A 14036-nucleotide genomic window follows, 5' to 3' on the forward strand; every position below is an offset into this window, starting at 1 on the left:
GATTTTTAAAAACACATTTTTGGACACTGCTCCTACAGATTTTGCCCTAAAATCACGAAAATCACCACACAGTATGTCTACACTCATGTCATCAACATGGATCAGGAAGATTTTGGAAAAACACATTTTTGCCCTATTTGTGGCGATAAGGGAGTCTTACTGGTGTTAAATGTTATAAGAGGAATACTTACTACTCTGGAAAAGAAAAAGCATCAGAATACCATGAGCTGAGCTCATTGCGTCTGTTGGATTTTGAAAAGTACTAGAAACAAAACCTGATTCCAAGACCAGCCTCATTCAAAGAACAAAAAAGAAAAAGAAAAAAACTTTTCCTTTAGAAATATATACAGTAGATCCATCTAAAAAGAATATTGTGTAAAGGTTAATTGAAACTGTCATCTATCCCCTGCATGTTTTAATTTTGAATTTTATGGCACAGAAAATCTCAAAATAGTACAATATTACACAAGACCACTCAAAACAAGGATTTATAATACAGAAATGTCAACCAACTGAAATGCTTTTTTACACAATATTCAGTCTTTTTTAGATGGATCTGTAGAATATTCTTTGCGATAGGGATGGGACTATAAGTGATATTATCGTTTAACGTGTTGCGAGCTTGGAGATCAGCTATTTTTGGGCTAATGTTCCGCCCTAGGATAATGGATTTGTATTATCGCGATAATATCGTAAAATCGCTTTTTTCTTTTGTCACAATAGTTGTGTAAAGTCATTTTCATATAGTCCCATCCCTACTTAGCAATGAATAACGATCTCTCTCGCATGTGTACATTTGTTTCTGTGCTCATCTTTCATGACTTACTGTTTGATATGTGACAATGAACTTGATCAAGTGACCCACTGGCATATTCTGGGTAAGACATTCCCTCTGCTTGGGCAGGGCTGGCTCGTACTGGATCTTGGCTGAAAGACAAGAGCGCAAAGACAATCAATGACATTACTGCTTTACAACTTTATTGTACTGGTTGTCAGTGTGGTGTCTGGGGACCCTAGGGGGTCCTCGAGGGGTTTTCAGGGGGTCTAAATCAGTGGTTCCCAAACCTTTTAGCTCGAGACCCAAAAGAGAGACGTTTGCCCTGGACCCAAACTAGTGAAAACAAAATGTTAACCAAAAGTTAAAGCACCCATAAAATGTGTCCGCGACCCACAAATGGGTCCCGCTCCAGTGCTTGGGAACCAGTGGTCTAAATGATTGAGGTTCCAGAGGTAAAAATGTCTATCAAATGTGACCCGTCCGTGGCCCAATGCATATCAAACTGGGGGTTCTTGAAATTAAAAAGGTTGAGAATCACTGCTTTACTGGTCATACCTTTCTCGGTTGCTCATGGATAGCAAGGAAGAAAAGATCTGCAATGGATTAACCTCTTGCGCAGAGAGAGAGAGAGAGAAAGAGAGAGAGAGAGGACTAAAGATGAATTATAGAGCATGTAGGATGTGTGTTTTAGAGACAGGGAGAGGGAGAGATAAAAAAAAGAGAGAAGGAAATAAAAAAGGGGGAGCCACAGGAGTGAAGACAGATAACATATCACTTTGGTTAATCCCTCTATTGATCAGGGATTTACTTTGCTTTACTTTGGAATCATCGACTAGCACTCAGGTAAATTGGATTCAATGCCCCAGTGACCACTTCTTGCAGAAAACGGCCTGGCTTGAGAAATCCCACTGACTTAACACCGGCCGTGACCGTCGGTGTGCTTCAGAGCGCCTAATTGCAGTATTTACATTTGCGAAAGGTCCCACATGTTTCTCCCCTGTTAAGGGGAGATCGAATCACTTCATCAGTATTGTCAGAGGCAGTGCTCTGAATGAATGACACACTCACAAAGACAGACCGTTTCAAAGCTCGCCCTGGCAAGTGAAGCCATGTCTGGCCCACAGCCAGGCTTTTAACAAATGAGGCAGCGGAAGATGTGAAGCATCATTTGGGAACTGTCAAGCGCCTGTCGGCAACTTAAAAATAATATCTTTTATGCTAAATAAAATTGATGAGCTAAAAGCAGTTAAACTGAAAAACAGTGACATGATAAGTAGACCAAACCTAATTTGACATGGTCACTAAGACGTTCAAATGACAGCACTGTACGTGTGATATAAGACCTGTCTAAGGGCGTCATATCCATAATGTTGCCCGGTATAACACAAGGGCAAGTGTAACTGATAGCAGGAAATTCCTTCTACCGCATTATATGTCAAGACAGCTAAATGAGACGTTTCAGGCATGTATTATTTTTTTGACAGCACAGGTATTCGACACTGACAACATAATAATGTCATCCAAAATTGTATACACGGCTGCAGTCCTAAAATCCTACTCTCTGCACCAAATTCCAATAGACTGCTGGATTTGTGAACTGGACTGTGGCATAATTGTGAAATTAGCCACCAGCAAAATCAATGCAGTTGCAATAGAATGTCTGCCATCCTAAATTGACAGTGCAGTTTTAATTAGCCTAATATTCATAAGGTTGTTACGGCAGGCTCTGTGGCAACGAGACACTTAATGAGGTGGCTCCAGTTGGAAGTATAATGAAAAATGTTGAATTGTTTGTTACGGCGCATCACCCATTCGAGGCAACACAATTTAAAACAGCCATTGTTATTTGTTATCATAAAACACCAAGCAGATTACTGTAAGACGTGCATATTATGTCTACAGAATCAATGGTTTTCAAGTTTTAACCGCCAGGGCTCTATTACTATGCTTCTGTTTCACCTCTACACCAAATCTCTTCGGCGAAAACAGCCAAACTACAAGCTCACAACAGAGATAGATTACGCAGAAGGTTAGCCCCAGAATAGGGAGCATGACGGTTAAAAAAAAGTCTGTTCCAGAAGCTATCTGTATATGGCAGAACTGCTATGCTATTGTAGGAGTGCGAGATAAGAAAGGGCGGCGATTCATATTCGCCTTTGAGGAGCCAAGTAGCACTCTGTTTTCTGTTGTAGACCAAAAAATCACATCAAAATCTCTGTGGCAGAGAGAACTATGTCAACACCTTGCAAAGGTATACGTATAAAGCAGGGTTCCCCAATAGGCAGCCCGTGGGCCATTTGCAGCCCGCGGGGGGCTACTGTCTGGCCCACACCAACCCCAGTAATAATGGTGGTATAAGAGCAGCAACAACACTAGTATATCGTCGTTGTCGGGTGGAAATCTCCTATCTCCAAATTTGTACGTTCTTTCGCAAATCATACAAGGCCGTCACACAAAAGTAGTAAAAACAGCAGATCTACAAGCACACAACGCCTCGCGGTGCGAGGCGTTGTGTGCTTGTAAATCGGCTGTTTTCACTAGTTTAATTTTTTTTTAAATGATAAATGCAAAACGAATGGTTTTGGACATACACGATTTTCACCCGACAACGACTATATCTGAACTGTCGCAGTCGCTGGGGTAGCGGGAACGCCGTCGTCGCCCCCTGCAATGTTGTGGCTTGGTACCCTAGACATAATTCGGCCCTTGGGGAAAACTAATTGGGGAACCCTGTTATAAAGGCTTACAGGTAAAAAAAACTACCAAGACTCAAAGAGAATACGACCAATGGTAGGGAAAATAAAAAGAACATGGGTGAGATCGCCGTGGCATGAATTATAGAGTTTAAACACGCCAACCGTCACTCTGTGTGAATGTCCACCACACACGCGTGCCCAAACTTCATCAAGAACTGGGCCAGTGAAACCCGAATGACCCGCCCAAAACTATTCCGGGGCTCTTGGGCAGGCGGGGTGGGAGGGTGACAGGAGGTTGCTGATGGTAGTTGCAGATGTTGGGTAGGCACCGAGCGGCAGGGCGGGGGGGTTCACAAAACACAAAATGTCTCTTTTGGGTCTTGAGCTGAAAAGGTTTGGGAACACTGGTCTGTTCCAGTTGACTGGGGTTCATTCATGAGTCATAAATTCTTATGACCGAGTTTCCCAAAAGCAGCGCTCTCTCAGTACACTCACTTTCGTGTCCATTTCATTATGCCTTTCTTTTTTCTGTATTTGAGCTTCATCCTCTCTTTTTCCCCCCCTTCATACTTGTGAATATCTTTCTCTACACTGGATAACTCTCACTCTCTGGCGTCTCAATTTCCTCCATGGCAGTGACCTATGTGGCAGATACATCTACTGCTGCCTCCGGGCTGGTGGGTGGGAATTTTTCATTACTTTCTCATTCCGTACTCATGACATACTGTAGAGCACGGGCTACTTTCAAGGTCTTTCAGCGATCAAGGGATAGGGAAAGTGAAAAATGACGGGCCTACCAAGTGCAGGCTAGCCAACAATGTCGCAGTCATTCATCCATTTTTGAGCGGAAATACGGAAGAAGCGTTTAGAAATTATTTTCATAAATGTTAACGATCAAATACAGTCTACATAGTTAACAGATATTGTGGTCAGGGAACCCTCTTAGGTCTTTATTCATCAAGACGTTAAAATAATTAGATTTTTCATGTTCCTGCTTTTTCATCTGTTACTTGCAATTATGTAATAAAATGTTCATTAGCTCTCTAAGGAGTTCCTCACTCAAAAGTTCATTTAGTCTGACTAATGCCAGACTAAATGGCATTAAACAGTTACAGCCCCTGTTGGCTAGATGATTGTTTTAGTTTATTTCCTTTCTTTCTTTTTCTTTTCAACTTGTGCAACTCAAAATACACATGAAAATAAACCAAATAACAAATCGCCACTATTCACAATTAATGTGTGACAGTAGAAGAATAAAGATTCATTAATGACATTATTTTCAACCTCAAACACATGACCTGACATTTTCTCTCTCACCTTTGAGAAAAATAAAGCATGAAATTACAAAATCGCAACCTCTGACATCAGGGTTTTTTTCCCATTGTCTTTGGTTAATGAGCCATTAATTAGTGCACTGGACTCTACATTTCTTTTTATCAAGCCAATTGTAATTGTGTGACGCCCGGGATTCAAACCCGGGTGTCCCATGTTAACGTCCAACATCTTAACCACTAGACATGGGTCTTCAACAGGGGGTCTGGGACCCCTAGGGGTCCTCAGAGTTACTACAGGGGATACTCCAAATCTTTGAGTGATAGAAACTTTTTTTCCTAATTTTTTATATTAACCACTTGAACCCTATAGCGTCCATATTCGGAGAACTTTAGCCAAAAATAGCGGATCTACAAGCTCACAATGCCTCGCAGCTTTGGTGTAGAGGGGGAAAAGAGCAGACTAAGTACAGAGTAAAAGGTCGAGTTTATTAAGTATTGACGGTTCAATTGGTTAAATATCTGAAAACACAAATTGACATGAATGCAAAATACACTGATCATTGTGCTGTCAAACGATTATACTATATGGAATCTATTAAAAGGTTGTGGGGGTCCCTGCTTCATCTCTCTCTCAGCTAAGAGGTCCTTGGACAGAAAACGTTTAAGACCCCTGCACTATACCAAGGGGATATCCCTATGGACTGGGGGAGACTGGGAGTCTTTTGAGGCCATCAGGCTGAGGCAGTGAGTCACTATGCTACAACTGCATTTGGCAGAAAAGGGGGCTTGGCTCCTGAAGATCCTCGAGAAAGGAATCCAAGCAGAATGCAAGATATTCTGTGGGGATCACAATACATATACCCCTCCCTCCATCCCCCATATTATTCAATAAAGATGAAACCACAGCACAAAACCCACACATAGTTCAGAAAGAGCCTGCACAGCAGCCGCGAACAAAGCGGGAGGTTGAGATGGTGAGGGGAATTTGAAATGACCCGGGAGCAGCAGTGGCTTGAGTGCGCAGCAGAGTGAGCGTGAAAGCTGTGGGCTTTAAAACCACTTGAACGCTATAGCATCCCTATTCTGGGCATCGCGCAAAAGCAAAGACGATTTGGAGTAAGGTCAAAAGGAGAGGGCCAAGCATTAGACCTCAGGGGGTCCACAAAGCAAGCATATGGGTTCAAGTGGTTAAAAGACCGGGATCTTGATTAAATGTGTCTGGTGATTGAGAGTCAGCCGGCATGATCAGCTGATGAGATGCCAGATGGGACAGTTGGGCATGACTGATGGCATGACTTTAGTGTTCTACCTGAATTACTGTATACTACACTCTCTCTGCCTTTCTATTCTATATACGTGTACGTGTTAGACAATGCCGATTTGAACTGTTCTGCACCAATGACAGTCTGAGCCTGATCATGTAATGTAAGCCAGCGTTTCTCAACCACTGTGCCTGGGGACCTTTGAAGGGTCAAGTGTGCCCCTTGAAACTGCTTGAAAGCCAGTATTGTATTTATCATTTTAAAAATGATTTAAACTAGTGAAAACAGCCGATCTACAAGCACACAACGCCTCGCGGTGCGAGGCGTTGTGTGCTTGTAGATCGGCTGTTTTCACTACTGTTGTGCGACAGCCTTTTATGATGAAGCAGGGCTTTACTTTGTGAAGAAACATACACATTTGAAACTTGGAGATACACGGTTTCTTCCCGACAGTGACGATATTTACACCCCCGTATTATGTTGGTGTGCCCATGGATTCTTGGGACATGAAAAGTGTGCCCATACAGAAAAGAGGTTGAGAAACACTGATGTAAGCAATGTACAGTACACTGTATGAAGTTATAAAGAAAAGATAATTATATTGATATAAGAGATGTGCTGTGTGGATAAGATCAGTGTGTTTTCTATTCCTGTTGTTTCAAACTTGCTGGTTTAGAGCCAGCTTGGACACACACTGGGGTAAAGACACGCACGCACGCACGCACGCACGCACGCACACACACACACACACACACAAAAGATACATGGCATAGGGAAGGGCCATTATATACCCTGAGTTTAAAACCACAGTGGTGGGAAAAGCACTTGTTTTGTATTTCTACACAAGTGCAATATGTAGAAATACTCTGGTGTAAGCAAATGTCCTATATTCAACATTTTATTTAGAATTATTAAAGGCACAAAAGTAAGATAACATAACGGCTGTAGATGCTGTCTGGCATGTCAACTATAATGATGTTATGACTGCAGCAGTATGCTCCAGACCCTCCTCACATGCTGGATAAGCGTCAATATTTTGCAGACAACACAGTAATGACATCATTGCCGTCGATAATAGTAATAAATAATAAGAACTTTTATATGGCGCCTCTCAAAAACCCAAGGATGCTTTACAAAAATAAACAAAACAAACTATCTGCCAAAAGCCTGTGTGCACAAGTGTCTCTTCAGTGCGAACTTGGAAGAGTCATGTTGGCGGCTGGCAAATCTCCATGGGGGGAGAGTTACAGAGGGTTGGGGCTGCCTCACTGAAAGCTCTGTCGCTGAAGGTTCGCCTATTGGTGTGCATTCTCTGATATCGTTACAGATATTGTGGGGAAAATTGAACATTCTTTAAAGACAAATTAACTAAAATATAAGATAGGACAGAGGTGGGAGAGGGGTCACCTTGCATATACTGTTTGGCAGAAACCTCTTATCTCCAAAGTAGCAAAAATAGCCAATCTACTAGCTCAAAACGTGTCACAGTGCCACTTGACCTTTTGGATCTGCTATATTTGCCATATTTTAATTCCTGCATTATGTTTGCAATTTTTTTAATCGAAATGTAAAGTAAAAAAGTAATTTAATTTTAAATGCATTTAGTTATACTTATACTACTAATATAGACTGAAGTAATTAAAGCGGGTCATGTTTGCATGTTTGGAATTGTAACAGCTGAAATCAATAATATATCAGTATTCCGATATTAACCTGCTGTGGGCTTCATTAAGAGAAGGTGGGGGGGGCGCATGTGGCCCCCGGGCCACCGGTTGCCCATGTATGAGATACTGTACCAACCTGAAACCTGATCAATGACAGCCTGATCATGTAATGTCACTGTCAGCAATCTATCTATAAAGAAAACCATAAAGATATTGATAATATGAAAAGAGATGGCTATGTGGATAAGATCAGATTGTTGTCTCCACCAGCCGAAGGCATGGGGGAGAGTATGTTTTCCCCTCCGTCCGTCCGTGTGTCCGTCCGTGCGTGCGTGCGTGCGTGCGTCCGTCCGTGTGTCCTCGCAGTTTGTGAGCAGCTAATCTCAGTCGCCGTTGGCCCGGTCGCTGCCAAAGTGAGCACACACATTCCCTGGATGCCAATCTAGAACCTCTGCACTAAATTTTTCAAATGGGCCTTTTCTAGCGCCACCTAGTGGCCGATGTTCGCAAAACACATTTCTGTGCACTACTCTTACAGATTTTGTCCAAATATCCTACAAATCGGTAGGCAGTATATCGACAGTCATGTGATCAACACGGATCTGTCCGATTTTGCATATTCCATCGTGATTGGCTAAGATTGGCTTCCAAAATTTGTAGGATTGAGCCGTTTTAAACAAAATCCCAAACGCAAATTGCAATTATCATGAAATCGCGCACACACGTTCCCACTAGGTCGAGGAAGAAATGCCACTTTTTTGAAATCAGCCTCATGGTGGCGCTATAACAGGCCAATTTGTGGTTTTACCTATAACTCCACCGATCAGTTTCAAACTTTGTAAGCGCACTCCCTAGAGGCCAAGGAAAAACCCTTTCCCTGCATTTTTCACATCAGCCTTTTATAGCGCCACCAGGAGGCCGACTTATGTAAAACACAATTTTTCCTATTATTCCTTAAGATTTTATCCAAAAATCATGCAAATCGGTACACAGCATTGTCTATAGTCATATGATCAAGTCCGATCCGTCTGATAATTCATATTCCATCCTAATTGGCTAATATTGGCTTCCAAAGTTTGCAGGATTGCTCAGTTTTTGAACAAAATGCTTCAAATCATCAACGCAGCTTGCGATTACCGTGAAATTTGCCACACATGTTCCCACTATGTCAAGGAACAAATGCTACCCTTTTCACATTGGCCTGTTATAGCGCCACCAGCAGGTAGACTTTAGCAAAACACATTTTTGGAACACAATGCCTCAAATCATGCATGCAGTGTCCAATTGCCATGAAAGGTCTAAGGTGAAGAACATATGCCAGCCTTTTTACATTGGCCTATTATACAGTAGCACCACCAGGACGCCTGGCCTGGTGGAGACCTGTGCTTGGAAGAGCACTGCTTCTAGTTTTCTATGCTGCTGCTATGCTTAGATCCTGCTTGGATCCACACTGGGATGACCTGACATGAAAAGTGTCAAGAATCAATAAATATACATGACATGGGGAAAGTACATAGAGGAAAGCCAATGAAGCTAGCTATGCTGGGCGGACTCACAAGATGATGAGAGACATCATGTTTTTATTAGAAACATAATGAGGTGGCTGCCAGGGGTAGACATATTCTGTCACGACACACACAATACAGACTGTGTAACATTGAGCTGGCAATGCGTGATCATAATGGGACCCACTACACCACAGCAAGTTAAATGCAAATTTCCCAGACGGGCAGAGAGGCAAAACCATTGTGCGTATGACAATGGTAATGTCATGTGGGGAAAACCAGTGTTATTCAGAAGAAAAATCAAGACATTTACAAAAATGCTCATTTCACACCTCAAATCAGTCTCATCATGCACCATCGTCACACAGTACAGACTAGTCTAGCCTCCCCTCTCTCATTTCAGTTGTCACCTGCTCTACCTAATAACCCAAGAAAATGACTTAACCCTTATTAGATTTGGGGGACTGTGATGCTGTGATGCCAATACTGCGAGAGACAGGTTTTGTATGAGCACCGGCACTCTCGAGCATCCCGTGCCAGGCAAAGTGGCACTGAACAACTATGGCCATTTCAGCATGTCTGTTCAGGGTCAGTAACATCAAGTGACAGAGATTGGAATCATTATAGGCGACAGAATCTCTGTCATCCTCTTTGTAATGTAAAGTCAAGCAGTGTCAGAGGTGATGGCAGCCACCAATTGGGGCCTTCGTGGAGCAGCTGGACGTCGCCACAGGCCAAGATGAACACCGGATAACTGGAGAAGCTGATTGGGTGGACGAGAATGATTTTCAAGCCAATAAAGTTGACGTCTGCAGTGCTAAAGAAGCATAATGCCTGATGGTTGAGCATCGATGAGCACTGGCTTGCGACTAAGTAGCTCAGGCTTAAAGGAAAACTATGTTTGAACATGTAAATCAATCTTCAACAGCCTATGACTATGTTTTCATTATGCTTGACACTGGAGGGCGGTGCTGCAGTAAACAAACATGGCTGCCACAAGTCACAAAGGACGTTTTTAAAGCTAAAGCGTGCCAAAAAAAATAGGTTTCTGAAAACATTTCTGAGAAATAAGCAATGTAATATAAACCAGATTCAGCACTGCCTTGTTTGCTATTTTGTTTGTCCGACGTGAGAAAACAGAATGCCCGCAACACTCAAATTAACAAAAACAAACAATTAACACAAGTCAGGCGCACAGCCCCATGGTGCAGTGAGAACAAGAAAACAGCCAGCGCTCAATAAATGTCCCTTCGTTTGTTTATTTGCTGTTTATTTGAAAGGACATTTATTGAGTGCCGCTGTTTTTCTTGTTCTCAGGGTCATGGCACTCAGCAACCCTGAAATGAGGGGTCTGGCATCTTGTCTGGAGGTTGGAACTGGACGCTCCGTTGAATTCAACCCTGCTACCATCGATGTGATTGGCTGAGACAAACAGCCCCCGTTTCACTAGGACAAATGTCCCCATAAAGAAATGAAATGCTCTCAAAATATTATTTCATGTCATCTTAATTTAAGGTCATGACATGGACAGATTTTTCCTTCTACATTACAAGAACTGTGATGCCATCCCTCTCTGAAAATAAACAATAATAATGATGAATTGCAGAGTGATTCAGTTTCCAATCTGCACAGGCCTGCTGTCAAGAGCTGGATAGCTGGCTGAGAGTAGTTGACCTCGACTGAGAGCACGGTGTCCCGCTGGCAGGAGCAATGACCAGGGGAAAGAATGGTCGGGGAACTTTACCAATTAACCCCCACGTACAGCTGAGGGCAAGGAATGGCTCATGTTGGTTCAGGAGGAGATGGGAGCAGCTGTGGAGGAAGAGAGGTCCAACAGAGCTGTGCGAATGAGGCAGCAGGCAGGCTGGGTGATGTGGGAGATCAGGCGATGGCCAAGAAAGTGATGGGGTTATGAGCTCTGGCAGACTGAGCTACAATAAATGCAAGTTCCTGGTCCAAGTGGTGAGAATACAACGTCCTTGCCAGCCCATCAATCATGTTAATGTAGGACAGAGTAGAGTCTCCAGATTGTCCATTGTACTCCAGTTGAGGAATGTGAGGATCTGCATTTGCTGGTGGCGCAAACAGCGTCTGAAAAGTGTTGCAGAAGCTGTCAGCAGCACAGGAGCAAAATGGCAGCAAGCAGGATTATGTTCCACCAGTCCAGAAAACGGATGGATTGATTTAATCCCAATCAGAGTCCCTTTGACTTCCATTTTAAATCAAGTTAAAATACTGTAGCATTATGCGAAAATGTATTAAACATAATTTATGTGGAATATTACTGGTGGGCATGCACTTCTGTGGCCTACTGGCAGTCTGCAACATTAGCTCCAGACAAACGGAGTGACCTTCTTATAGACAACTAGACTTGTGTAGAGCCATGCCATAAAAATGCTGTTCCTGGGAAAATGTCATTGTTAAATGCTCTAGGGAAGTGTTTTTTTTTTGTTTTTTGTTTTTTTACAATTTAAGGAATTTTTCATACCTCTAAAATGACAAATTAAACATTTGCCAAATTGTCAAATATTAGAGGCAGAAATTGTGAAAATAGACAATCTACATGCTCACAGTGCCTCGCGTTGCGAGGCGTTGTGAGCATGTAGATCTGCTATTTTCACAATAGAACCCAACCGTGTTATACAATATGTAATTCCCCAGTTAAAATGTTATTATTTTGGGGGTCGCGGCCTGAAAAGGTTGAGAACCACTGCTCCAGGGAAACATCATTGTTCACATATAATAATAAGATAATGGAGACATCCATATAAAAAAAAAAAAAAAAAAATCAATGCTCGGGGGTTGGCGAGGTGTGCTGTAGCTCTTTACATGAGCAGTAAACTGGCCCTGGACCAACTTTAACATGAGTCCTGTGTTCTGTTGCCAGGGGCGTCACACCAAATTCTGGGCCCTGGGTACAAGGATTCACTGCGGGCCCCCCGGGCTGAAGTGGTGTGTAAGTTATCTAATAATTGTAGTGGAGTAAAAAGTACGATATGTGACTTTGAGATGTAGTGGAGTATAAGTAAAAGTACTGAAAATACTCTAGTAAAGTAAAAGTACCTCAAAACTGTACTTAAGTTCAGTAACAAGTAAATGTACATAGTACTTTACACCACTGGTTCTCAGTGGACCTGAGAAGCAGTGGTGGAAAAAGTACTCACATTTTGTACTGAAGTAAAAGTATCAATACTGCAATGCAGATGTACTCCGTTACAAGTAAAAGTCTGGAATTCAAAATGTACTTGAGTAAAAGTATGAAAGTATTGGCATCAAAATGTACTTAAAGTACTAAAAGTAAAAGTACAAAATGTTTGTATTTTCAAATAGCCAAGGTATAGAATAGGGCTAAAGTGCATTCATGTATGTTTAATAATATAATAATTTATATCTGCAAAGTAACTAGTAACTAAAGTTTTCAAATAATTATAGTGGAGTAAAAGTACAATATTTGGAACCGAGATGTAGTGGAGTAGAAGTAAAAGTACTGAAAACTGGAAATACTCAAGTAAAGTACAAATACCTCAAAACTGTACTTAAGTACAGTACTTAAGTAAATGTACTTAGTTACTTTACACCACTGCTGAGAAGCCAGCTGAACACATTGTCAAGACCAGCTTGAGACCTGATATCCTCCTGGTGTCAGAGTTGACCAAGAACATCATCCTTCTGCAAGCGCCAGTTCTCTGGAAGGATTGTTTGAAGAAGGCCGGCGAGAGGAAGAGGGCCAAGTATGAAGATCTGTTCATCAACTGTCTGAAGCCAGGCTGGGAAGCAGTGTGCGTGCCGGTAGAGGTTGGCAGCAGGGGTTTTGCTGGGCAATCCCTATTATAAAGCCTTGAGTGCACTGGGAATCACTGGAGTGAGGCAGGGGAGAGCCGAGGTGACAAGAGAAAGCCTCAAGGTGGCTGGATAAGGAGATGAGGTCATTGGGGGACAGTGTAAATTGTCACTGTCGGGCAGAAACCTTGTATGCCCACTCCACATGGGAGTGATGGGACCATTCGTTTTCAGGAAAATGGGGGGGGGGGGGGGGGGGGGGGGGGGACATGTGCTCCAATGTAGTGAATACGGGGTGACTCTGTAAGAGGCATGGCATGAGAGGTGTTTGTTGTGTGTGTGTGTGTGTGTGTGTGTGTGTGTGTGTGTGTGTGTGTGTGTGTGTGTGTGTGTGTGCGTGTGTGTCTCTGTATGTCTGTCTGTAGCTAAAACCTTAAAAAATACGCTGAACAGCCGCTCCCACCTTTTTAATATAATATTTTTACATTAATAATTTTTTTAATAGGAAGCATGTCACTTTTTTAAATGGAGCCAATATTGAAAGATGTCCTGTCAGAGCTTGTGACTAATCATTATGCTAATATCAAACAGCAGTGTCTCTGAGCGACACACATTGATCAAGGTCATTAACCACCACTGTCTAGATCTGATGGTACCCTGAATTAGTTAGTATTATTTTAGTAATAGAACATAAACGTAACACAATTGTAATGTTCATGAACAAATAATGGCTGAATGTTGATTGCCGGCTACTTGGCAAGTCACATCAGTAAAGCTTGCTATATTATTGCGACTGTAGGTCGCAAGTATAGTATGTGAACGGTCACAGCTTGTCTGTCTGTATGTATGTATGTATGTATGTATGTATGTATGTATGTATGTACCGGTATGTATGTACCGGTATCTCTGTCAGGCCTGACACTGTGGTTCTATGGGTTTGTCGCACTGACATCACTGTGATGTCAGGGGAACCACTCTAACAGAATGGGTTTGCCGCTCTGACATCTCGCTCTGGCTTCACTGTGATGTCACACTAACAGAATCCCTTTTATGCCAGGGGTCTGTCTCCATATATGG

The 14036-nt window shown here is 42.4% G+C and overlaps 1 protein-coding gene across 3 annotated transcripts in view; it reads right to left on the bottom strand.

The window, feature by feature from the left end:
* Window positions 1-14036, bottom strand: part of LOC308300086 (putative flavin-containing monoamine oxidase A) — a 599107-nt gene that overhangs the window by 539135 nt on the left and 45936 nt on the right. For all 3 annotated transcript variants that reach the window (XR_013962799.1, XM_080743855.1, XM_080743856.1), the window contains one exon: window positions 827-927. Coding sequence is in view for 2 of the 3 variants with exons in the window: in XM_080743855.1 (XP_080599981.1) it covers window positions 827-927 (101 nt within the window). In the remaining variant the exon portion in view is untranslated. The remainder of the gene's footprint in view (window positions 1-826; window positions 928-14036) is intronic.

Source organism: Nannobrachium achirus (genome assembly GCF_963921795.1).
Source record: "Nannobrachium achirus genome assembly, chromosome: 15".
Classification (NCBI taxonomy): domain Eukaryota; kingdom Metazoa; phylum Chordata; class Actinopteri; order Myctophiformes; family Myctophidae; genus Nannobrachium; species Nannobrachium achirus.